The following is a 25,398-nucleotide window of genomic DNA, read 5'->3' as shown; positions in this document are numbered from 1 at the left end:
TTTCCAGATCTCAGCTATGGTAAATCGTGCTGCTATGAACACAGGGGTGTGTATATTCTTCCTGGTTGTATTTCGGGCTTCTTAGGATCTATTCCTAGAAGTGGGGTCACTGGTTCAAATGGCAATTCCATTTTGAATGTTTTGGGTAAATTCCATACGGTTTTCATAGCGGCTGCACCAGTCCGGTTCCCACTAGGCTTCCCTTTTCTCCACATCCTCGCCAGCACTTGTTTGCTGAATTTAAAGCTATAACATTTTCTCTGAGCACTGCCTTCATTGCATGTCCTCTCCACCCCAAATGGGTAGCTTGCATTTTTGTTATCATTCAGTTTGAAATATTCTCCAATTTTCCATTTTTAAAAATTTGACCCATGAGTTACTTAGAAGTCTGTTGTTTAACATATAAATACTTGAGGATTTTCAAACATTATGGGCTGAATGTTTGTGTTCCCCTCCACTCATATCCTGCAGCCCTAACGCCAATATACAATAGCTGCATTTGAAGATGGGGCCTCTGAGGAAGCAGTTAAGGTTAAGTAGGGTCCTAGGGTGAGGACCTGATCCGAGAGAATTAGCGTCCTCATAAGAAAAGACACAAGGGGGTGCACAGGGGCCCCTCCAAGGCCTCTGGGACCCACAGGCTCCTGGTCGTGCTTGAGGGGGAGCCTTTCGAAGAGACTCGAGCAGCCTGGCCTGCGGGTCGGCAGCCTGCGAGGGGAGTCAGGTGTGGCCCATCTTCCTGATGTTTCACCTCCTTACCCCGGAAATGGTTCTCTGGCAGTCCCAGAACCAGAGCCTGCAGATCCACTAGGGCTATGGTGGGCAAATTGCAGCTTGCGAGCCACATGCGGCTCTTTGGCCCCTTGAATGTGGCTCTTCCACATAATACCACGGCCTGGGCGAGTCTGTTTTGAAGAAGTGGCATTAGAAGAAGTTTAAAAAATGTGGCTCTCGAAAGAAATTTCAATCGTTGTGCTGTTGATATTTGGCTCTGAGTTTGCCGATCACTGACCTAGGGAGTATTAGGGAAGTAGACTGTGTGTGATGGGCATGGTTCAGAACCACGGAGAGCGACACACGGGGTTCAAACCTCTAACAGTCCTGATCCGTCCAATACTGACAGGTCTTTATTGGCCTGTTCTAAACCCTGGAATTCTGAGCAATGCCTAACATATGAAAAGGAGTCAATAAATATTTGTGGAATGAAATGACATGACATGCATCCTCCCTAGTGGAATCAGTGTGTGGAGGACTGTGAACGTTTCTGTAGCTCTTGATACATGCCACCAAATTCTTCTCAGAAGCGGGACATTTAATTTATACAGCCACCAAGTAAAACTTTGATTTTTCTCTTTATATCCTCTCTCATTTTTCTTGTTTATTGAAGTACTAGAGGCCTGGTGCATGAGATTTGTGCACTGTGGGGGTGGGGAGGAGGAGGGCCCTCAGCCAGCCCTGCATCCTCGCGCAGTATGGGACCACTCGCTCCTTACCACCCGCCTGCCTCAGAGACAGAAGAGGCTCCTGCCACCACCACTGCACTCGCCAGTCATGAGCCCGGCTTCTGGCTGAGCAGGTGCTCCCCCTGTGGGAGTGCAATGAGCGTCTGCCCCCTGGTGGTCAGTGTGCGTCATAGCGACTGGTTGTCCTGCTGTTCGATTTGTATATTAGGGTTTTATTATTAATATATAGGATATTTGACATACAGGATTACAGTAGGTCCTGGGGTTCCGTTGCAGATCCGTCCCCACGGCGTGGTGTAACGTGATTTTCGCCCTAAGTCGGAACCCTCTTACATAAGCACTTACATCACTCACATGGAGCACAGACACTGTAGGAATGAAGTGACAGTAAAAAAAAAAAAAATGTAAAAGGAAGATAACAATTTCTGACCTTTATTTGTGGTAAATAATAAAAAACACAAAGCACAAACATATGTACATACATTGAAATGATGGAACTTTATCTTTTATAAATAAATAGGAGATGGTGACATAACCACAAAAAGACATACGTATCCCGAGGACTGCTTGTATGTTAGTTTCAGGCATACAGCATAGCTGATTTGACATTTATATTCCTTATGATGTGATCACGACAGTAATTCTAGTAACCATCTGTCACCATACAGAATGACGATAATATTGACTATTTTCCCAATGCTGTGCATTACATCCATAAGGCTTATTTTTCATAAATGGTGGTTTGTACCTTTTATTCTCCTTCAATTTTATTATTTTGCCAATTTCCCCACCTCTCTGCCCTCTGGCAATCTTCAGTTTGTTTCTGTGAGTCTGCTTCTATTTTATTTGTTCATTTGGTTTTTTTATTGCACATTTAAGTGAAATAATATGGTATTTGTCCTCTCTGACTTACTCATTTAGTATAATACCCATTTAATGATGTTAAGTCTTCCGATCCATGAACATGAGATGCCTGTCGATGTGTTTAGGTCTTTTTAATTTTTTTTTTTTCAAATTGCACACACACACATTTAACTCTCATAACTAGTTAGCTAAAAAGTAAAATAAATAGCTTTTGGGTACTAATTAGCAGCTATAACTGTTCCTTTTATTTTTATGTAGCTAAAGTAATTTTTAATGTATTAGACTTAAAAATATTTATAAAGAAGTACTCATTAGTCCTGACCGGTGTGGCTCAGTTGGTGGAGTGTCGTCCTATGCACCAGATCACCAGTTCGATTCCTGATTAGGGCGCATACCTGGGTTGTGGGTTCAATCCCAGGCCGGGAAGCATATGGAAGCCAAGCGATCAATGTTTCTTTGTCTCTCTCTCCCTCTTCACCACCCCTAAAAAAAAGGGAAATACTCATTAAAACAATACCTGTTGCTCTAAGTAATTTCTTAAATCGGAAGAAACAAACAAAAAACAATTCCCACAACATTTAATTAGTATATAAACTGAGAAAGTATAATAAAAAGTGCTTGAGACTGGAAGTCAGGAAATTGGGAAGCTAGGCTTATAACCTTCAGAAAAATTATTTATCTCTCTAGGACTGTTTCCTCACATATAAAATAATGTTGTAACTTTCCCTAAATAGGAAATCATGAGTCTATGACAGCAATCAATATGGCCTGCAACTGTATTTATTTATTTTTAAAAAATATTTTTATTGATTTTAGAGAGGAAGGCAAAGGGAGAGAGAGATAGAAACATCAATGATGAGAGAAAATCATTGATTGGCTGCCTTCTGCACACCCCACACTGGGGATTGAGCCTGCAATCTGGGCAAGTGCCCTGACTGGGAACTGAACCCTGACCTGGTTCATAGGTTGACACTCAACCACTGAGCCAAGCCTGCCAGGCCCGTATTTATTTTTAGATTAAATCTTGACAAATAAAGCATTTATAACATTGTTTGCGGTTGAGATGTTCAATATTTCCATGCACCCTCCCCCCATTTTAGAAGTATAAGAGTGAAAATATATGTTTTTACTTGCTGTAGATTAAATTAGAGGAAGCTATATTTGGAGGATAAATACCTATAAGTATAAAATAGAATCATGAGCTTTAGAATGCAAAATCATGGTTATGATTCATTCTTAATATAATTGAGAAATAGATGCCATCTTTTGTAACCAGAATAGTAATGTTAATAAGTTGTCTTAAAACATCTAGTACAGTAAATAAAATAAGGGCCAATATGCAGATGACATATTTAAACCTTTCGTGTTTTAGTGTTTTGAAGGAGCATAATGAAACATTTTTCAGCTTAACAACCTTGAACATGCAACTTTTCTGAGCGTCCCCTGACCTCCCATGCTCTGAGGAGGTGTCTCCTTTGAGGACTATGTATTCAGTAATGAGAATTGTTTTTAATTGGGTTTTAAAGCCAGTACTCAATAGCACCATCTACTGTTAACGTAGTGAAATTTAATGATAGTGGAAAGAATGTTAATAGCGTCAGATCTTCACACTGAACCAAACACAAGAAATATTCTAACCCCAAACTTCTAAGCTCACAGATAAAGAAAGCGAGACTCAGAAAAGATAAGTACCTTGTTGAAAGTCACAGATCACACATATTGTTGCAAACTAAAACTTCCGTCGGTGCTTTCAAAGCAAGGAAACATGGAAAAGCAATTTATCCTGCTGATGGAGTCCCCAGGGTTGAAAACCAGCCGGGACCGGTTTGGCTCAGTGGATAGAGCATTGGCCTGGGGACTGAAAGGTCCCGGGTTCGATTCCGGTCAAGGGCATGTACCTTGGTTGCCGGCGCATCCCCAGTAGGGGTTGTGCAAGAGGCAGCTGATTGATGATTCTCTCTCATTGATGTTTCTAACTCTCTAGCCCTCTCTCTTCCTCTCTGTGAAAAATCAATAAAATATATTAAAAAAAAAAAAATAGGAGCCTCAATTCTCCTTTTTTAAAAAAAAAAGAAAAAAAAAAGAAAACCAGGCTGGCTGTTTACGGCTCCCGTGCAGACTGCCTTTCCGCAGGTTAACTAATGGTTTTGTGCTTCCATTTCTGTGTCTGGAAGTTGGTGACGCGTCCTTATCGGGGTTTGTGAGAGAAGCAGCACTTATGTAAAGGACCATGCCTGATAGACGGAGGTCAGTAATGGTGACATTATTCTTATTCACAAATTGTGGGAGCCCCTTCCATGTCCCACGTGGTTCAGGGTTCCGGTTCAGGGTTCCGGTTTTGGAGAAAGCCTCACACAAATGGAAAGAGACTAGAAAAGTATTAATTTGGGAATATTGGGGGCCAGGCGGGAGCCCAACTCTGGTGGGAGGACTCGCCTTACTTTGGCCTTGCCATCCCTGTTATTCAGGTTTGGGGTACACCCATAGCCCTTAGGCAGGTAATTCCAGTAAAGGGCAGATTATCTTATCAGCAAGGACTTAAATGATTATTTGGTGGGGAAGTTGCCTCAGTTACCATTGTCTTAATTAGTTAGGGGAGTGGTTGGCTCTGATCTTTCGGAGCTTCAAGGTTGACCAGCCTTCCACATCTTTCTAATTAGTGAGACAATGATTGGTTTCCCGCAACAAGTGGTAGAACTGCTTTTAAATCCAGATGCTTCTGTTTTCAACGTGTGTGTTTTTTAAAACCGACCACACCAGCCAACAGTCCTATTATATGTACAACATAAATCATGAACATCTGGTAACACAGCATATAAACCCATGAACACTCTATAGGATTCTTTGATTTTGGTGAAGAAAGCTGAGCCTCACCTTCAGTACTTGGAAAACAGATCCTTAATTTCTTGTCTTATTTAGTAGAGCAAGCTTCCTTTATTTTATTTTTTTCAAGCTTCCTTTCTTTTAGCGATAGAATCTGTCCTCTTGGCCTTGAGGGTGTGCACATGGCCAAGGCCTGGCCAATCACAGCACCTAGTTTTTCCTGGACACGGAATGGTTCAGAGGACATGTGCTGCGGAAAGAGCCAGTGTGTGGAGGAGTCAGAGAAACGAGAGCAGTGTGATATCTCTGGGCCCACGCAAGTAGTACCTTCCGTAGGGTACCTCCTGAATACAGTGTGCTGGGGTCCCCTGACCGTTATCCCATATTCCTTTTCCTCCTCTTCATTAGCAACAGAACCTCTGAACCTATGTTTTCCAAGTCTCCTTTGGAGATAGGTGTGACCAACACACTCCCTGGAGCCAATGGGATGTGAAATTGTTGAATGCCATTTCTCCCATTTGAGGTTACACCATCAGTTCGTTTCCTAATGTGCCAGGGATTCCTCTTTAACCTTTCAAGAGAGCAATAAGGACCTGAGGAAACGGACACCTTAGATTAACTGGGAAATAGATTTTGACAGTGAATCACTCACCGGAAACCCTGCGTGTGAATGTGCTGGGAGCTGTAGAGTCAAAGCGGAAGACCATGTAAGCTCAGCCCTGAGAAAGGAGTGAAGTACTGATTCATATTGCAACATGGTGGAACCTTGAACACGATAAGGTTCAAACACAAACTCACAGATTGTATGACTCTCCTTATAGGAAATGCACAGAAGAAGTAAATCTACAGACAGGAGGTTGGTGATTGTCAGGGGCTAGAAGCTGCGTGGGGTGAAGGGTCATGGCATCAGGTTTCTCTGGTGGTGATGAACATGTTCCGGAATCAGACAGTAGTCATGGTTGTACAACTTTCTGACTGTACTAGAAACCACTGGATTGCATACTAAGAAGGGGTGAATTTTATGACATGTGAATTATATTTCCAGAAAATAAATGTAAGCTAAGTTGCCCTTGAAAATCCTTCTTAAAGAGTGTAGTACAGCTTGTTTTATGTTTTGTGCAAAAAATGAATTGCCTTTTTAATTTTTGAATTGAGTACCAGATAAAATAGTATACTTGCATTTAGGAACTCTGTTTCCAAAAATATATGCCTTTCAACTCATCATATTCAATTGTATGAGATTCTTACATTATAAAATGCAAGGGAATGACATCAGAGGTATTCAAAAGGGAACACATGTAACCCTGGGGACATGAGAAAAATTTCCAAGAGGTGATCTAGCACGGATAGTTTCAAGAAAATAAATTTTGCCGAAACCGGTTTGGTTCAGTGGATAGTACATAGGCCCGTGGACTGAAAGGTCCCAGGTTCAATTCTGGTCAAGGGCATGTACCTTGGTTGCGGGCACATTCCCAGTGGTGGTGTGTGCAAGAGGCAGCTGATGGATGATTCTCTCTCATTGATATTTCTAACTCTCCCTCTCTCTTTCTCCCTGTAAAAAAAATCAATAAAATATATTTATAAAAAAAATCAATTTCCATATCCTCAACGTGCAGGTATTAACCTTTCCATAGTTGACCTGTGGCCAGAGCTGCCACGTCATTATGCCCTACAGTCCTTTCCGACCTCCCATTCCTGTTTACAGAAGGAAGTCCTGCATCTCACCTGTTGTAAGTTCCTACCACAGCACACACCTCACGGTGCCAAACAGCCCGACAATTCGGATGACAGAGGGTGGGGAAACCTCCTTTATATCGAGGCACCATAAACCGTGATAGCACATTGCATTTTCCCTCGCCTTTATACTCTGGACATGCAATTTGGAAGCCATTCAAACAACTGAGGAACGCGATGGCAAATTCACCTCGCTCCCTAGAGTGTTAACTAAACATTTTTATTAGTAGCTCATCTCATGGTAAAATCGTGCAACATGTAATGAACCTAAAGCACTCATATCTTAGTGCAAAAAAATTTAAAATTTAAAAGCTATCAAGGTTACATTATAAAATTTCCAAAAGCCTCCTGATATTTAAATTAAGAAAAGGGGGGATAGTAGAAGAACATCATGTAAGGAAGGAAAAATACCCTTCTGACTACTTGAGGCACAATCTACACCAAGGAAAGCTTAGGGATAGGACCCCACCACTCCATCAGGACTGGCTTCCTGCACCCCATCGCTCGGAAGTGAACCCCGGACGGAGCAGTGGGGGACGAGGCAGCTGCAGACCACCGACTCGGACCTGGGCAGGCGCACCCTCTCCCTGGTACCCGCAGCGGGGGCGCCGGGGGAGGGGGCCCGCCACGCCCGTTCATGGCGGGGCACGCGGGGGCACGTTTCCGTCCTCGGGTGGAGCTCACACTCGTGGCAGCGTGTTTCTACACGGCAGTCTGTCCCTAACCGGTGTGGCTCAGTGGACAGAGCATCAGCCTGCAGACTGAAAGGTCCCAGGTTCGATTCCGGTCAAGGGCATGGACCTGGGTTGCGGGCACATCCCCAGTGGGGGGTGTGCAGGAGGCAGCTGATGGCTGTTTCTCTCTCGTTGGTGTTTCTCTCTTTCCCTCTCCCTCCCTCTCTGTAAAAAACCAATAAAGTAAATTAAAAAAAACAAAAAAAACAAAAGGCAGTCTGTGTCCAAACAGAGGACCCCCCACGCCCCCGCTGGTGTGAGTGTGGGGGTGCGGGGGGCAGGCAGGGAGGGAGGGAGGGCGGCACCCTGGCCAGGGAGCAGGTGCCCGGCCGCTGCTCGGGGACCGGGGGCGGAGCGGGCACGCAGGGCGCCGTTTACCGAGCTTCCCGGAGAGCCTCTGGGGCCCCACCGAGGCCGGGGCGGGGGGCGAGGGCGCCTGTGCCCCTCGGACGGCGCCGATCGCAGCGCGGGCCCGCCCGGGGGTCCCCGCCCCGCGCCAGGCTCCGGGGACACCCCGCGGGGACAGCTGGTGGAGCTCGGAGTCCGGCCCGGCCCCGCCCACACGCCCGTAGCCCCGCCCCCAGACCCGCCCAGCGGGGCGGGTTCCAGACGCCACACGACTTCCGGTGCCGGCGTCCAATCGGCTTCCGCCGCTCCCCACTTCCGGCTCCTCCGCCCTGTTCCCGCCCCGCTTGCCTCCTTTCACGCCGTCACGTGAGGGGCGAGCGCGGGGGCCGTCGGGACTCGTTCTGCCGGTGGGTCAGGGTTCGGCCTCAACATGGCGGCCCGGGCCGGGCAGTGACCGAGGCTCGGCGGTCGGAAGGAGTCCCCGGGGCCGGTCGCGCGTCCGCCTCATGGGTGGGACGTGAGGCGCCGCGGCGAGCGCGGAGGGGCGGCGGTGACGGGCGGGGCGGCGGCGGCGGGGCGGTGCGGGGCTCGGCGTCCGGGCTTCCCTGCGGGCCCGGCCGGGGGAGGCGGGCGGCGGCGGGGCCGCGGCGCCGGGCGGGGCGATGGCCCAGTGCGTGCAGTCGGTGCACGAGCTCATCCCGGACTCCTTCGTGCCCTGCGTGGCCGCGCTCTGCAGCGACGACGCCGAGCGCCTCGCCCGCCGCAACCACCTGAGCTTCGCCGAGCTGCTGAGACCTTTCACCCGCCTCACCTCCGAGGGTACGTGGCCCGGGCCGGGCGGCGGGGGCGGCGGGGCCGGGCGGCGGGGGCGGCGGGGCCGGAGCAGCGGGGCCGGGCGGCGGGGGCGGCGGGGCCGGGGCAGCGGGGCCGGGGCAGCGGGGCCGGGCGGCGGGGCTGGGGCAGCGGGGCCGGGCGGCGGGGGCGGCGGGGCCGGGCGGCGGGGGCGGCGGGGCCGGGGCAGCGGGGCCGGGCGGCGGGGGCCGCGAGCGGGCTGTGTTTACCTCCCGGGGGCGGGGGGAGCCTGCCCGGACCCCGGCGCTGGCCTCGGCCCCTCCGGCGCCTCTGTCACCCGCACCTGCCGCCTGGGGTGGTTTCCGGGAGGACGGGCCGCCGGGCGGGGCGGGGCGGGGCGGGGCGGAGGGGAGCTGTCAGGCCGCGGGGCTGCGGAGGTCCCGGAGAGAAGCCGAATCATCACCCCCCCCCCCCCGGCTGTCAAACTGGACGTGGGGGTTGTTTTTGAACAGCTTTCTAAGCTCCTGTTTCGCAATTTTAATTTTTCTTTTTTGAAAATGTAAACTTTTTTTGTGTGAATATTTCTACATCATTTTTTTTGCTTCTCAAGGAAATGAAAATGTTATTGTGGAAATAATAAAGCTTGGAACAGCCTTTGCCTAATGGACGAGGGAGGAGGAACAGATTGTTCGTTTATAGGGAAGGAGGAGTCCTAAAATGTGGTTTTTCAGCTAAAAATTAAATCGTTAGTAGGAACGCGTCTTAAATGGAGGAGCTAGTACCTGAGTTTCACAGCTTTGGGGTCTTTATTAGGAAAAACCCCACAGGTCTCTCAGAGCTCCGGGTATGGTGACCCAGGCCTCTAGCTGTGCTTTGCAAACAGAGCGCAGCAAAGTCTATAAAACGAAGGCTTCGCTCAGTACAGCTGTGCTGCCCTGTGGGGCTTAATCACAGGCCCAGCAACAGCCTGCAACCATTGGAATCAGCCGGTCTGGCTCAGTGGGGAGGGTGTTGGCTTGCAAACTCAAAGGTCCCAGGTTCCATTCCGGTCAAGGGCACATGCCCAGGTTGTGGGCTTGATCCCCAGTGAGGGATTTGCAGGAGGCAGCCGACCCACCATGATTCTCTCATCCTGGATGTTTCCCTCCCTCCCTCCCTCCTCCTCCCCCTCTTTCTCCCCCCCCTCCCTCCTCTCTATATTTATTCCTCTCCCTCTCTGAAATCAGTAGAAGTATATTTAAAAAAATACAGCTGTGTCAAGTGAACGGCTATGATGAGGATTGGGTTCTGTGACTTGTGCACACAAACGTGCTGTGCGGTAAACTCATGTGCGCACATGCCTAGGCTCCCTGCGGTGCTGACAGGAGAGGAAGGGGCCCAGGACACAGGGTTTTCTTCGGCCCATGCCCTAGTGTTGCACTAAGTCCCAGGAACAGCTGAGTGCCCTACATTCCTCAATTCTCTGCGAGACGTGCGTGCTCTCTCCTGCTTTGTTAATAAGTAATAATGCCAATACCTGATACCTGTGTTCCACAGCTTTTCCCTTGTGGTCCTGACTGAATTCTGTGAGGTAGACGCTGTTATCATCATTGTACGTTGGAGGACACTGAGGCAGGGAGTTACGTGTCCAGCTTACATGTGGGAGAGATGTAAACACAGGCCCTGAGACCTCAGAGCAGGTGCTGATCAGATCCTCTTATCTCCTGGCAGTATTCAGGATTACTTATTCACCTGGGCAGCAGCACTAGCCAATAGAAATATAATGTGAGTCACATATATAATTTAAAGTTAGTGTTCACATGATAAAAAAGTGAAAAGAAACCGGTGAAATTAGTTTTAATGACTGATATGTATATTTTTTAACCCAGTATTCCCAAAATGTTATTTCAATATATAGTCAATATTAAAAGATCGTTTTAAAAAATCCTCACTTTAGGATATGGTGTTTTGTGTGTGTGTTTTGTTTTGTTTTGAAGATATGTTTTTATTCATTTAAGCAAGAGGAAGGGGAAGAGAGAAAGGAGAGCGAGAGAAAAAGCGAAACATCAGTTGGTTGCTTCTGGCAGGTGCCCAGACCTGGGTTGGAACACACAACCTGGGTGTGTGCCCTGACTGGGAATTGAACCGGTCACCTGTTGGTGCATGGGGACTACACTCCATCCATTTGAGCCACACTGGTATGGGTTAAAAATATTCTTTGAGGGGCTGGGCGGAGTGGGGCAAAGGAGGGGGAAATGGTGGACATCTGTGATACTGTCAACAATAAATAAAAATAGCAACCAATGAATGCATAAAAAAATCTAATGACTAATTTTTATCTGTAAACCAAATTTTAGGACTTTGCCTTTTCTATAAATCTAGATGACCCCACCTAGGTTAAATCAAAAACTTGTTCTTACTCCCTGACCCGTTAGGCAAAGGCTGTTTCAAGTTTTATTATTTCCATAATACCTTTTTCTTAGATATATACTATTTTTTATTTCCCATATTTATTTGAACATGGGATCAGTTTTTCAGAAACAAGCTCTTAACTTTCTTGAAGAAGCAGTATTCCATGGAGTAGCATATACTGAGAAATATTACTTCATAATACAGTATTCAAGATGCTATCTGGTAACCTATAAAATTAAAATGGTAGACTTGAATTTCATTTATCCTTCATATACCCTCTTACACACCCTTTTCCCCTTTTCCGGAAATCATCACACTGTTGAATATAATTTTGAAACAGATGTTATATGATACACTAGTGATCCGGTACCTGGATGTGTGCACATTGGAAGGAAATTAACTAGAAGGTAGCTGGCGGGGTGTGACTGAGTGAGATGGGCTGGACACCCCTGGAGCCACCCTCCCGTGGTCTGGGGCGTGGGGAGTGAGTAGGGTCCCTCTGGCAGGTGGGGCCCCTTTGCCTGGCCTGCAGGGATCTGGTTGAAACCAGCTCTCCGACATTCCCCGAGGGATCCTGGAGTCCGAGAGGGCACACTGCAGAGTTCTGTGCTGCCAAGCCACTGCAGCTCCTGCGTTGAGCATCTGACCCCTGGTGGTCAGTGTGTGCAATAAGTACTGGACAGTTGAACGGTTGCTTAGCCTTTCATATATATATACACACACACACACACACACACACACATACACACACACACACACACACACACACACACTAGAGGCCCAGTGCACGAAATTCGTGTATTTGGGAGGGGGTCACTCAGCCCAGCCTGTGCCCTCTCACAGTCTGGGCCCCCTCGGGAGATGTCATCCGCTGTCTTAAGCCTGATCCCTGGGGGATTGGGCCTAAGCTGGCAGTCAGACATCCCTCTGGCAACCTGGTAGCCTTCGGGGTGGGAGGAGGGGGAGGATGTCCACAGTCGGACATCCTTAGCGCTGCGAAGGAGGCGGGAGAGGCTCCCGTCACTGCCCCTGCGCTCAGCCATCAGCCCAGCTGTGGCTGAGCCGAGCTCCCCCTGTGGGAGTGCACTGACTACCAGGGGGCCGCTCCTGCATTGAGTGCCCCCTGGTGGTCAGTGCACATCATAGCGACTGTTAGGGTCAATTTGTATATTACCCTTTTTGTTATATAGGATTATTATATAGGATATATATATTTACAGATAGTCTTTGTATAGTTATAATCTTAACTAAGCCTTAATATAATTTAGTTCTGAAGCTTTTGAATTTAAGAGCATTTTTCTTAATTATAATTAGCTCTTATATTGTGATATTCCTGTTTCTATTATCATTTGACAAATGACCCCCAAACTTAGTACCCTAGAACAGTGTTTTTCAACCTTTTTTGGGCAAAGGCACACTTGTTTCATGAAAAAAATCACGAGGCACACCACCATTAGAAAATGTTAAAAAATTTAACTCTGTGCCTATATTGACTATATATAAAGTAATTCTCTTGAATAGGAATCAAATAAACACAAAGAAAGTATTTTATAATTACTTTATTATGAAATATTAAGTAAACAAAATAGTGAAAAATTATAAAATTCTTGTCTTGTCTGCACCTACGGCACACCAAGCAACATCTCGCGGCACACTAGTGTGCCGCGGAACAGCGGTTGAAAAACGCTGCCCTAGAAACAAAAGCATTTATTGTTTCTCAGGAATCTGGGAGTGGCTTAGCTGGATGCTTTTGGCTCAGGGTCTCTTGAAGTTGCAAGTGGAGCTGTCAGCAAGAACTGCAGTCATCTGGGGCTTGAGGATCCTCTTCCAAGCTCACTCATGGTTGCTGGCAAGTCTCACTTCCTCACCGACACTGGCCTGAGACCCAGTCTGTGCCCTGTGGGCCTGCCCAGAGGCCCCCTGACTGTCCCGGGGCATGGCAGCCAGCTTCCTCCCGAGGGGTGGCCAGAGAGAGGACCCAGGGTAGAGCTGTGCTCTTAGAACTGGTCTCGGGAGTGTGTACCATTGCGTTGGCTGTGTTCTGTGGGTCACACATAGCAACCCCAGGATGTGGGAGTGTGTGTAACAGGGAATAGCGGGATCATTGGGGCCATTTCAGAGACTGGCTGCCACACCTGTTAACTCATTTCTGGGTTCATTAGTAGGGTTACCTACCTGATGAGCCCGCTCTGAATATAGTGCAAAACTAGAATATCCTTTTTGTGTTAATATTTATGAATACTGAAAGATATCTGGCCAATTTAAAACTGCGAGATTAGCCGAAACCGGTTTGGCTCAGCGGTAGAGCGTCGGTCTGCGGACTGAAAGGTGTCAGGTTCGATTCCGGGCAAGGGCATGTACATTGATTGCAGGCACATCCCTGGTAGGGGGTGTGCAAGAGGCAGCTGGTTGATGTTTCTGTCTCATCAACATTTCTAACTCTCTCTCCCTTCCTCTCTGTAAAATATCAATAAAATATATTAAAAAAATAAATAAATGAAACTGCAAGATAATAAAATAAAACCTATATATATGTATATAGGTTTCAGAATGGAAAGGAGAGAGAGAGAAAAACATCAGTGATGAGAGAGAATCATTGATTGCTGCTTCCTGCATGCCCCCTACTCGGAATCTATCTGGATCGGACTCGAACTAGACCTCCTGGTTATATGTTCCACACTCAACCACTGAGCCACACTGGCCAGGCTTGAGAGAGGTTTAGCACACACGGCTACTCAAGTTACTCAACAATTTTAAACTAACTTTAAGGAAAATACTTGTTTCTAAAAATGTTAGAAATGTACCATAATATTTTCTTGTGTTTTTGGTTTTTCTGTTCATAGACTAGCTGGAAAGTTTAGTTAGGAAGAGAGCTCTGTGTGTTTGTTAGAAAAAATAAATAATCACAGAGGAATGCAGAGAATACAGGAAACATCCACCTTCCCACTACCCAGAACCAACAAATATCAACCTTCTTGTCATATTTCCTTTGTGTCTTCTTCTTTCCTTTGAGAAGAAACCAAACAGTGATTCCCTTGAAGGCACCTTTAAACCTTCCCTTGGTCTCATTTTTTTCCTTCACAGGCAATTATTATAATGGAACTTGCATGTATTTTATTTGTACTTTTGTGTATATATTTATAATACAAGTGTACATATTCAATAGAGTTTTTATAAACTTTTTTTTTTAATTAAAAGCTTAGAAATCAACAAAGGTTCACAGGAAATTTAGGAAGACAGTTTTTACAGATGTAACCTTATTTAAAATATAGGCAGGCCTGAAATTAAAAGTTCAGTATAAAGCATTTTCCATTGGGAATAAAAGTCATTTTTTTTATGGGTAGGTATCCAAAGCCAGTTTTCCAGAGTTGCCTCTTATTTGTATACAATGATTCATGATGTTCTTATAATAGTGTGTTACACCTGCTGCCTCCACCTGTTGAGAACTTCACTACATGATTATGTATGTGCCAGGCATGGGGTCAGTGCTTTACATTTACTCTCTCACCCAACAATGTCCCACGTTCATCTTTAAAATAACCCTGTGAAGTAGGTTTTAATCCCATGTTACAGATGAGGAAACTGAAGAACAGAAAAGTTAAAAGGTTATTTAGGGTAACCCGGTTAATAAGTGGTGGGTTGGGATTTAAAATAAAGTGTGATTCCAGCTCTAGCTGGTTTGGCTCAGTGGATAGAGCATCAGCCTCCGACTCAAGGGTCCTGGGTTTGATTCTGGTCAAGGGCACATGCCCGGTAATGGGCTCAACCCCAGCAGGAGGTGGCAGTTCAATGATTCTCATTATTAATGTCTCTCTCTCTCCCCCCCCCCCGTCTCCCCCCTCTCTGAAATAAATAAAAATATATTTTCTAAAAGAAAAAAAGCCTGACTTCAAAAATTGGAGCTTAATATAATGGGCTGCTCTAATACTGCTCTGGAAACTGCTTGAGTATCTTTTATGAAAAGATATGCTCACATTTCGTACTGTGCACTATGGGTACTGTCTGGTATCATCTCCTAAGAACCTAGTCTTGGCCTGGCGCTCTGAGCCACTGGTTTTAATCCCATGGACTTGAGGCAAGACCTGTAACGGTAGCGGCAAGAGAGACTGGGGATGGTACGAGGGATTTGGGTGTGGATTTTTAAAATAGACTTTATTTTTTAGAGCAGTTTTTGGTTCACAGCAAAATTGAGCAGAAAGAATAGCGTTTCTGTATACCTTCTGTTCCAGTGCCTTCCCACTGCCAGCATCCGGGATTTTTATGATGGGACAGTAGTGGCTGAGAATGCAGGCAGCACACTTGGGGGAGTAGAGGAATCCCCAGGTTATCATTTAGTTCTCACTATTTTCAGCGTTGGTACCACAGACTTCACACTGCTCTGGACAGCCTTCATGTGAGGAGTGGTATGTGTGGTGGTTGGTCCTTGGCAACTCCAAACAGGAAGAAGGAAAATACATAGTGTAGGGACATGAGCAGAGCATTTCGAGGAAGGCTGGACTGTCTGGCTAGCCCTTTTGGTTATAAGGGAATGTTGTAAGTCAGTTGTATTTATGGAAGGCTGTTCCACTAGGACTTTCTGGTTTCTGATTTGATCATCTTTTTTGTTTGTAAACTAATATTAACCCAACTTTTTTTATTGTTACAGTTGGTTTGTTATGAATTGTGTAGAATTAATTTCATGTTTTTTTTTCTCTCCTAAAGTTCATATGAGAGATCCTAATAATCAGCTTCACATAATAAAAAATTTGAAGATAGCAGTAAGCAACATTATCACCCAACCGCCTCAGCCTGGAGCCATTCGGAAACTTCTGAGTGACGTTGTTTCTAGCTGTCAGCCTGCGGATGGACTAGTAGCTAATGTGTTTACGGCAGGGGACTATGACCTCAACATCAGTGGTATGTAATAAGGTTTCTTATTTCTAAAAGGAATTGATCTTTTTTTTTAGAAAAAGTAATTCTGTAACTTGGAAATACTAACTTAACAAACACTTAAGTGCTTAGTGATAGATCTAGAATACAATGTTGAAAATATTTGTAAAATTATATTGTTTAAAAGTTCATAATTTTTCTTCTGTGTTAATTTAATTAGAGCAAGATAAGTTAACTTGATAATTTCAAGTTTAGAATATTTTGATTATCTTTCCACATCAAAAGATCTCCTTCCTGAAATCTTATACTTCATGGGGAATGATACCCTTCAGTGGGAGAGAGATTTGGTAGACAAAAAAAATCTAGATATTACAATGGTTTGTGGCTCTCCAAAGGCCTGTGCTACATAACTGGACACATAGTATGTCTGTGGTATTATGTAAAAGTATTTCTTTGGGGAAGGACCAGTTAGGAAAGAAAAAGGCTCATGGGGAAGATAATGAAATAAAAGTTGCAAAACACTATTCTTCTCCATTTTGAACTGGTTACTGTCCAAGGCCTGCTCCACAACTGTCATCTCGTGAGTTTCCTTCCCTTCCCTTCTCTGTAGTCTCTCATTCGTATCTCTTGGGGCATATTTCCTGGGTATGGTGAAGGACATCTCCAAGTACTTTCCTAAGGAACTCTGCTGGGAAGGTACATTTTTTGAGAAACAGATGTCTGAAAAATTGTTTTCTTTTATGCTTGTTTTCTTACATACTTGACTATATATATATATATATCTGTGTTCTGAGTTAGAAACAATTTCTCACAGAATTGTTTCACTTCTTGTAACTTCTAGTATCCTAAAGGAACTGTAATACATTATGATATTTCTCCGCCTATTCCCTTCAACTTTTAGAAGCTCTTCCACTTATTTGGAAATTTCATGTTGGACCTGATTTAACTCCTTTTTTACTCATTGTATTGTGTAGCTCCTTTTGATAATCTGGTCATGCATAATCTTTAATCCTGAGAAATTTCTTGTGTGTTTTTTTCTTTGTTAATTTCTTCTCCGTTGTTTTCTTTGCTCTTTCTGGAATGACTGCTGTTAGCTGGATGTAGGGCTTCCTGAGTTACTCCTCTGATGTTTTCATCTTTCTTCTAATATTGTCCGTCTCCATCTCTTAGGTCTTTTTGTTTTACTTTCTGGGGGATACTCTTGACTTTATTTTCTATCTTCTATTGAAATTTTAATATTCTCTTGCTCTCGATTTTTCTTTTTAAAAAAAACACATTTTTATTGATTTCAGAGAGGAAGGGAGAGAGAGAGAGAGAGAGAGAGAGGGAGAGGGAGAGGGAGAGAGAGAGAGAATCATTGATGAGAGAGAATCATTGATTGGCTGCCTCCTGCATGCCCCCCCACTGGGGATTGAGCCCGCAACCTGGATGTGTGTCCTCTCTAGGAACCTGTGACCTCCTTGTTCAGAGGTCAGCGCTCAACCACTGAGCCACTCCTGCTGGGCTGATTTTATTTTGTAGCATGTAGTTCTGTTTCCTATTGTGGTAACTTAACTCTGAGAATTTTAATAAATTGTTGTTTTCTTTTATGATTTTTCTCTCATTTGTATTATTTTCCAGTTTGTTTTGGTCTCTCTTTCATATTGTAATCTTGCTTCACATGTCTGTGAGCCCTTGGCATGATTTTCTCTTTCTAATTGAGGCATTAAAACCCTGACTGGGCATAACAAAACTTGTCTTCTCTGTTGAGTAGTGAGACTGTAATAGGCTTGAATGTTACCCTTCTTTTATTACTTACAGCTCTTTAATATGGGGTCATGTAGTTTCTCGAGAGTAAGTTTCTCAAATCTGATGTCTAACTGCTGGGGGTGGGCTTATTATTTTTTTAAATGATGTATTAAAGTCGTTTGGTAGATAGTTTATAGGACCAATATGGTCATGATTTGGTTGTGAGAAATTATTTTATCCAGCTGACTGGCATGGCTCAGTGGTTTTGAGTGTTGACCTGTGAACCAGGAGGTCATAGTTCAAAATTCCTGATCTGGGCTCCATCCCTAGTGAGGACATGCAGGAAGCAGCCAATCAATGATTCTCTCCCATTATTTGATATATCTCTCTCTCTCTCTATCCCCCTCCCCTCTCCCTTCCTCTCTGAAATCAATAAAAATATATTTTAAAAAATGTCCTGTATATTAATATCCATTAATATAATGACAATTGCAAAATATTAGTTTAAAAATTTATTTTATCCAGGTAGATTACTTATATCCTTAGGCTCCTGCTAACACTCCACCTGTGGAGGGATTGAGTGCTGTTTGTCTTTAAGCACAGGTGCAGGCACTGCTTTATAGCTGATCCCTTACAGGCGTCTTCAAACTACGGCCCGCGGGCCACATGCGGCCCGCAGAGGAGTCTGATCCGGCCCGCCAGGTTTTTTGGGCAGTGAGCGCAGCCGAGGTGTTACAGTAGGAATTAGTAGTTCATACAGTCCGGCCCTCCAGCTCTGAGGGACCGTGATCTGGCCCCCACTTTAAAAAGGTTGAGGACCCCTGCTTAGGCAGATTTTAAAAAGAACCCGCAGTGGTTTGGATAAGCTACATCGCCGAAGAAAACGGTCTCTTCAGCTTCTCTCCCTGCTCCTGCTGTAAGACCTCCCTGTGTTGGTCTTGAAGGCTGGGAATGGGATACGCCGAAGCACTGAAGGCATCGTAATAAAATTCCGTGTAACAGAATTCTAGAGTCTAGAGATATATGAGTGGTTTTTACCATTTCAAATAAGATAGTCTCTGTCTGGAAAACTACTTCTAATTTTTGCCATTAACGTGAGTCAGCATACTTTTTACCCATTCTATTTAAGAAATACATGTTATATCTTTACCTCATAAGACTACCTTATCAGTGCCATGTTTTCTTCATCAGATCGGTTAATAAAAGCTAGTGTTCCTTGGTACAGTAATTGGAAAGATACATTGAAGGAAATGAAAGAATCCTCATTAAATACAGGTATTTTCTATGTTGGTCTGAGTTTTCCAGATGATTCTCACTCTACTCCTGTCTATTATTTTTTTCTACTCAGCTACTTTAAAAAAAAAAAAAAATTGTCCCAGATAACATGTCTGTCTAATTTTTCTAAAACAGAGACAGTCTGGTGATGCTTGTGCAACTTACCTTATCGATCCTATCATCTGTTGTTTATTGTTTACTCTTGGTTTACCTTATCTTCTAAATCCAGGTATTGTTTCAGAATAGTATAATTTGGATTACACCTTGTTTTCCTTGATAAGGAAAAATGTTTTTTTTTTCTGGAGAGTAGTCATGTGTAAACAGTATTTTAGAGGATTGTTTAAATATTCAATATTTTTTCCTAAATTTTTATATAAGAATAAAAAGCATAAAGAATGCTTTTAAAATATGTCTAGTGCAGTATAAGAACTTAGTATTCTTACTTTTCCATTATCTTAAAAGTATTTTTTTTTTAATCAATCTTTATTCATATTATTACAAAGGTTCCTCATTTTTCCCCCCTCCACCAGGTTCCCACCCCACCTTCTGCCCTTTCCCCACCCCCCATTGTCCTCATCCATAGGTGCACATTTATGTTCAGTCTCTTCCCGCATCCACCACTCCCCCCTCACTCCCCCCTCCCCCCCAGAATTGTCAGTCCACTCCCCTCCGTATCTCTGATTCTATTATAATCAACAGTTAATGTTGTTCATCAGGTTTTTTAATTTCCTTGTTTTTTTTTTGTAATTAAAAAACTTTTATATTTTTAAGAATAAATTTTAAAATATAATAATTTTAAACCTTGTTTTTTCTGCCCTGGGAATTGAGAAGCAACCTTGTTTACATGTAAACTTGCCCTTAGGCCATCAAAAAGTGTAGCCATTCAAATGTAAATAAACATTGTTTAAAGATATGATAGCTGCTGGCTGGAATTGGATTACCTGTTCTGGGTGGGAAGGGCTTGTCCTCCCCTTTCTCCATTAAAATTAAGGTGTTAGCTTTAAAACCTCTTTTTGGCAAGAGACCTTAAACTTTCAGAACTTTAGATTTTTCAGATAGTAAATCTGTTACTTAGCATTTTCTCAAATCAATAATACCTCCGCATGCCCAAGGATACACTTCACACAAAAGACACTTCCAAATAGATCAACCAATCTCATCCAGACCCCACACAAGGCACTCACAGATCAACACCCCAGCACTATACTAACTCAACACATCCAGATCTAAGCCTTCATCACTTGATTCAGCAGACCCTCAAGTTCCCCGGTGGGGAGTGTGCAAGAGGCAGCTAGTTGATGTTTCTCTCTCATCGACGTTTCTAGCTCTCTATCTCTCTTCCTCTCTGTAAAAACTCAATAAAAATATATATATATAAAAAAAAGAAAGTGCAAGAATGATGGAATTGCCTTGAAAGATGATATAGTAGTGAAATATATCATTACTATTATATCATCCTTCAGTTTTAAATTTTGTGGTGCCATAGTATATTGTATTTTTTTATTTTACACTCCAATGTTGGTTTCATCGGTGTCCTTTTGAAATGTTTTATCCAGGAATAACCTGTTTCGTCTAGTAGCTTTCCTCTTTGTTGTGATCTGTCATTTTAGACCAGTTGCTTTCTTCTAGTTTTTGCTAATTCATGGTTTTCTGCTTAAAGGTTCAAATAGGTCAGGAAAAAGGAAGCATATTGAAACATCTGAAAGTTTTGGGGTGTGCATCTGTGTAGGAGATACTTTTCAACAGTTGTCTCAGAGCATTTTCTTTCAAGAAGTTATAAAGGAAGAACGAAGGCATATTTGTAGCCATTACCTTTGTTTTCATTTTTTCCCTTTGAATGCAGATAAGTATTGAGAACTTTTCAGTTTCAGTCCATAGTGGCAGAGAAAATAAATTTGACAGTGGAAGACACAGTTTTTCACAATTAGCCAAATCAGTGTAATAGCATTCCAGACAAGTACTGTCCAGTAGAAATTGGCGAGCCACTTGTATTGTTTTTAATGTTCTCTAGCTATTGTACAATAAAGAAAGTAAAGACCACGTGAAGCCCTGGCCAGTGTGCTCAGTTGGGCATCATCCCATGCACCTAGGGGTTCTCTGTTCAGTTCCTGGTCAGGGCACATGCCCAGGTTGCGGGTTGATCCCTGGTTGGGATGTACAGGAGGCAGCGGATCAGTGTTTCACTCTTACCATCAATGTTTGTTTCTCCCTCTCCCTTCTCTCTCTAAAAATCAATAAAAAAAAATCTTAAAACAGGTGAAATTAATTTTAATACTACTATATTTTTCTTAATTCAGACTATACAAAATATTATGTCTATGTGTAATTGGAAATTTTACTTTTTTGGTACTGCCTAAGATCTATATCACATCTTAATTCAGACAAGCCACATTTCAAGTGCTTGCTAGCCACATGTTGCTAGTGGCTAACTACTTATTGGACAGCTCTGCAAAAAAAATTATTTTTTTCCTGTACCTTTATTCTGTAAATAATTTGTAAAGTGAATTAAAAATCAAGGGTCAGTTAGATCCAGTTAATAAATGGCAATGACTATTTTTTCCTGGTATACTGAGAACCAAAAGGAGTATAGTTTGAGTAGAGGACAATTTATTTTTAAAAGATCTTCCACTGTGGTGTCTACTTTGATTTTTCTGAAAATAATTAGAAATAGTCTCCTTAAGAATAGTTCTTGTGGGAATTGGTAAGGTATGTACACATATAATACCTTAATAGAAAAATGAGAGGAAAAAAATGAAAAAGAATAGTTCTCATGGATGTGAAAATATAAGGTTAGACATGACCTCACTTATTTATGGATGATAAAGAACGTTATAAACTGAAGAACCAAAAGATAGATACAGAGACAGTAAAGCAACAAGCAGACTGTCAAATTACAGCGGGAGGCTGGGGAGATCTGGGGGAGATACAAGAGATCAACTGAAGGACTTGTATACATGCATATAAGTACAACCAATGGACACAAAACTCGGGGGAGGGGGGAGGGCATATGTACAAAAATAATAACTTAATAAAAAATATATTAAATTATAAAAAAAATAAAAGATCTTTAAAGACAAAAAAAAAGAAAAAGAAAATATAAGGTTAGTATTTCTTAGTTTTTAATATTATTTAAAATCTTTCATAATTTGCAAAATGCTCATAAGTTTTGAATTTTGGTTTCAGTTTTTTGTAGCTTTTATATTAAGATTCTCTTATTAATCAGTATGTTCTGATCATAGAGTTTAATGTCAAATATTCTTTATTTTGAGGCTATACATTTATGTAATTAAGTATTTTACACTTAATTACTTAATTCCTTTTCTTTACTAGGATATTTTCTGAATATATAGTAGTACAGGGTAGGGCAAAAGTAGGTTTACAGTTGTTCATATGGAAAATAATAATTAACTGCTTTATCACCTAAATATGAGGTTTAGAATACTTATGTAATGTTCTAAATATATATATATATATATATATATATATTTTTTTTAAAATATATTTTATTGATTTTGAACAGAGAGGAAGGGAGAGGGCTAGAGAGTTAGAAACATCGATGAGAGAGAGTCGTCAATCAGCTGCCTCTTGCACAACCCCCACTGGGGATATGCTTGCAACCAAGGTACATGCCCTTGACCGGAATCGAGCCCGGGACCCTTCAGTCCCCAAGCCGACGCTCTATCCATTGAGCCAAACCGGTCCCGGCCTAAATATATTTTAAAAAATAAAAAAATAAATCCTCTGTCATTTCAAAGAAAATAACAATAAATAATACTGTAAGAATAAACTGTGTTTTGTGTACTCACAGCTGTAAACCTACTTTTGCTCCACCTGCATTTAGTTTTGGCATGTCTAGTACTGTTTATCTAAAATTGCATAGTCATAAGTGCCAACATATTTGTAATATGTTAGTATTTCTTAGTTTGGCAGTATGTTTTCTTGCACCTTCAGCTTCGTAAATGAGGAAGGGTAAATACGTGATTTACAGGTGATGCTTATATTTAGGATATTCAGTCTTTTTCACCTGCAGATTTGGGGTCTTTAAATAATTTTGGTTTCAGTAGGATGCGGACCCACGTTGCTCTAGGTCTAATTCACCACTGTAGCCCTTGTTAGACATTTGTTGGGAATATAATAACTTCGTGTCCCAAATCACTGACACTGAAAAGGGAGCAAAGAGGATGGCTGGGAGTTGGACCGTCATGTTGTTTTTTGGCCCTTTGCTGCCTTCCTTAACCTTCCTTACCAAGACAGAATGCATTCTGCACAGAGAAACTGGTAGGATAACATGGTTGCTCTTCAAATTCCAAAGAAAGAAGACTCAGAGGAGGAAGTGGTATGGGCAGAGTAATTTCATCCTCAAATAAGAATAAGAGACTTCATAAAGGGAGAGAATTGTCACTAAATGTTGAAGTCTTTTGTTAACAGAAGACATTTTGGGTTGCTCTACAGTAACATAAGACTGTTAGGTTTTCCACTTTCTACAAAAATGTAATTTGAAAAAAAAAGGAGAATACCCTTGATTTATTGGCATGTAAAATAACTGAAGGAGGACTTTTTTTTAATAAATTTTTATTGTTCATATTATTACAAATGTTCCTTTCCCCCCCCCCACTCCCTCCCCTCCATTGCTCTCCTCCACCAGGTTCCCACCCCACCCCACCCCACCCTCTGCCCTTTCCCCACCCCCCATTGTCCTCATCCATAGGTGAACAGTTTATGTTCAGTCTCTTCCCACATCCCCTTCTCCTCAAGAATCGTCAGTTCACTCCCTGAAGGAGGACTTCTTAATATATTTTATTGATTTTGTACAGAGAGGAAGGGAGAGAGATAGTTAGAAATATCAATGAGAGAGAGACATCGATCAGCTGCCTCTTGCATACCCCCTACTGGGGGTGTGCCCGCAACCCCGCAACCAAGGTACATGCCCTTAACCGGAATCGAACCCGGGACCTTTCAGTCCGCAGACCGATGCTCTACCACTGAGCCAAACCGGTTTCGGCTGAAGGAGGACTTCTTAATTAGCCCCTTAAGGAAATAAAAGGCTGAAGGGAAGATTTACTCTCTCAATGTGAATGTGACCTTCTTGAAAGATAAAACCCACTTCTGCCATATATATCTTAAAAATTTTCCTTTGTTTTTCATATCCTTAGTGAGTATCCAGTGTCTTGTACCAGTATTTAGAAAGTAGTATTTCAGCTTAAGAACATGTGTGTATATACTTGCTTTTTTAAAATTTAACTTTATTTTTAAATATGCATATATTTTTATTGATTTCAGAGAGTAAGGGGGAGGAAAGAGAGAGAGACATCAATGATGAGAATCAACGATCGGGTGCCTCCTGCACGCCTCTTACTAGGGATTGAGCCCCCAACCCAGGTATATGGCCTGACCAGGAATCTTGGTTCCCAGGTTGATGCTCAACTACCGAGCATCACGGGTCAGGCATTATTTTTGCCACTTTTCATATAGATTATAATATTTCTGGGGATTTTTTTTTATAGCAGTGAACATGAAATTATTACACTAATAGCCCTCCTAAATAATGTATGGGTTATTCTCATATGGCATTTATTGGGATTAAATGTTTCTGTATGTATGCTATTACCATGTTTCCCCGAAAATAAGACATCCTCCGAAAATAAGAGCTAGCACATGGAAAGATAAGACATCCCCTGAAAATAAGATCTAGCGCAACTTTGGGAGAAAAAATTAATATAAGACACTGTCTTATTTTCGGGGAAACAGGGCAGGTGAAATATGCTATTTGGTCAGGTTGAATAGCTTTTTTCTCTTTAGCCTTCCCACTCTTTTAATGTAGTATTAAACAGAAAATCTATTTGCTGTTTTCAGTGATTAACATGAAAACAAAACAAAAACAAAAACATATGACTTGGTAATTGGCATAAGAAACTAGGAATAGAGTGTCCTTTTAGAAATATTGTGATTAGACAATCTACTTAAACCTAGTGAAATAATTAAGTTCAAATAAAAAATGTTAGAATAGTCATAATATAAAATGCTTAGCATGGAGCAAAGAGGGATATGATATTTTAGGAAACGCTTAATATATAGTACATGTATTCAAAAAGTGAAAACACCTATCTTTTATATTTGATTATAAAGTAAATATGCTTTGAAGTTCCATTGAAAGAGGTTTTGTTACTGCCATAGTTAAGTAATTAAGTGCTAAAGTAGTGTTTGTCAGCCTTGCCACTATTGACATTGGGCCATATAATCCTTTGAAGGGGGCTGTCTTGTTGTTTATAGTAGGGTGTTTTGAGTCATTCCTCTTTCCCTTGGTGCCAGTAGTACCCCTTCTCACTCCCAGTTGTGACAGCCCAGAGCATCTCCAGACATTGCTAAGTGTTTCCTGG

At 42.7% G+C, this 25,398-nt stretch overlaps 1 protein-coding gene across 12 annotated transcripts in view; it reads left to right on the top strand.

The window, feature by feature from the left end:
• The first annotated feature begins 8,330 nt into the window (after positions 1-8,330).
• The window catches only part of TRAPPC8 (trafficking protein particle complex subunit 8), a 67,477-nt gene continuing 50,409 nt past the window's right edge, over positions 8,331-25,398 (top strand). For 4 of the 12 annotated variants that reach the window (XM_045574855.1, XM_045574854.1, XM_036419818.2 and 1 more), the window contains exons 1-2: positions 8,334-8,785; positions 15,851-16,045. In XM_045574855.1, coding sequence (XP_045430811.1) covers positions 8,629-8,785; positions 15,851-16,045 — 352 coding nt within the window. In that variant the 5' untranslated portion in view covers positions 8,334-8,628. Of the gene's footprint in view, positions 8,786-15,850; positions 16,046-18,937; positions 19,022-25,398 lie in introns of those variants that run through there. The other 8 variants (XM_036419814.2, XM_045574852.1, XM_036419815.2 and 5 more) reach the window with 5 other exon arrangements.

The sequence above is a fragment of the Pipistrellus kuhlii genome, unplaced genomic scaffold, assembly GCF_014108245.1.
Source record: "Pipistrellus kuhlii isolate mPipKuh1 unplaced genomic scaffold, mPipKuh1.p scaffold_m20_p_6, whole genome shotgun sequence".
NCBI lineage: Eukaryota > Metazoa > Chordata > Mammalia > Chiroptera > Vespertilionidae > Pipistrellus > Pipistrellus kuhlii.
This window is presented reverse-complemented; position numbering and strand designations above follow the sequence as displayed.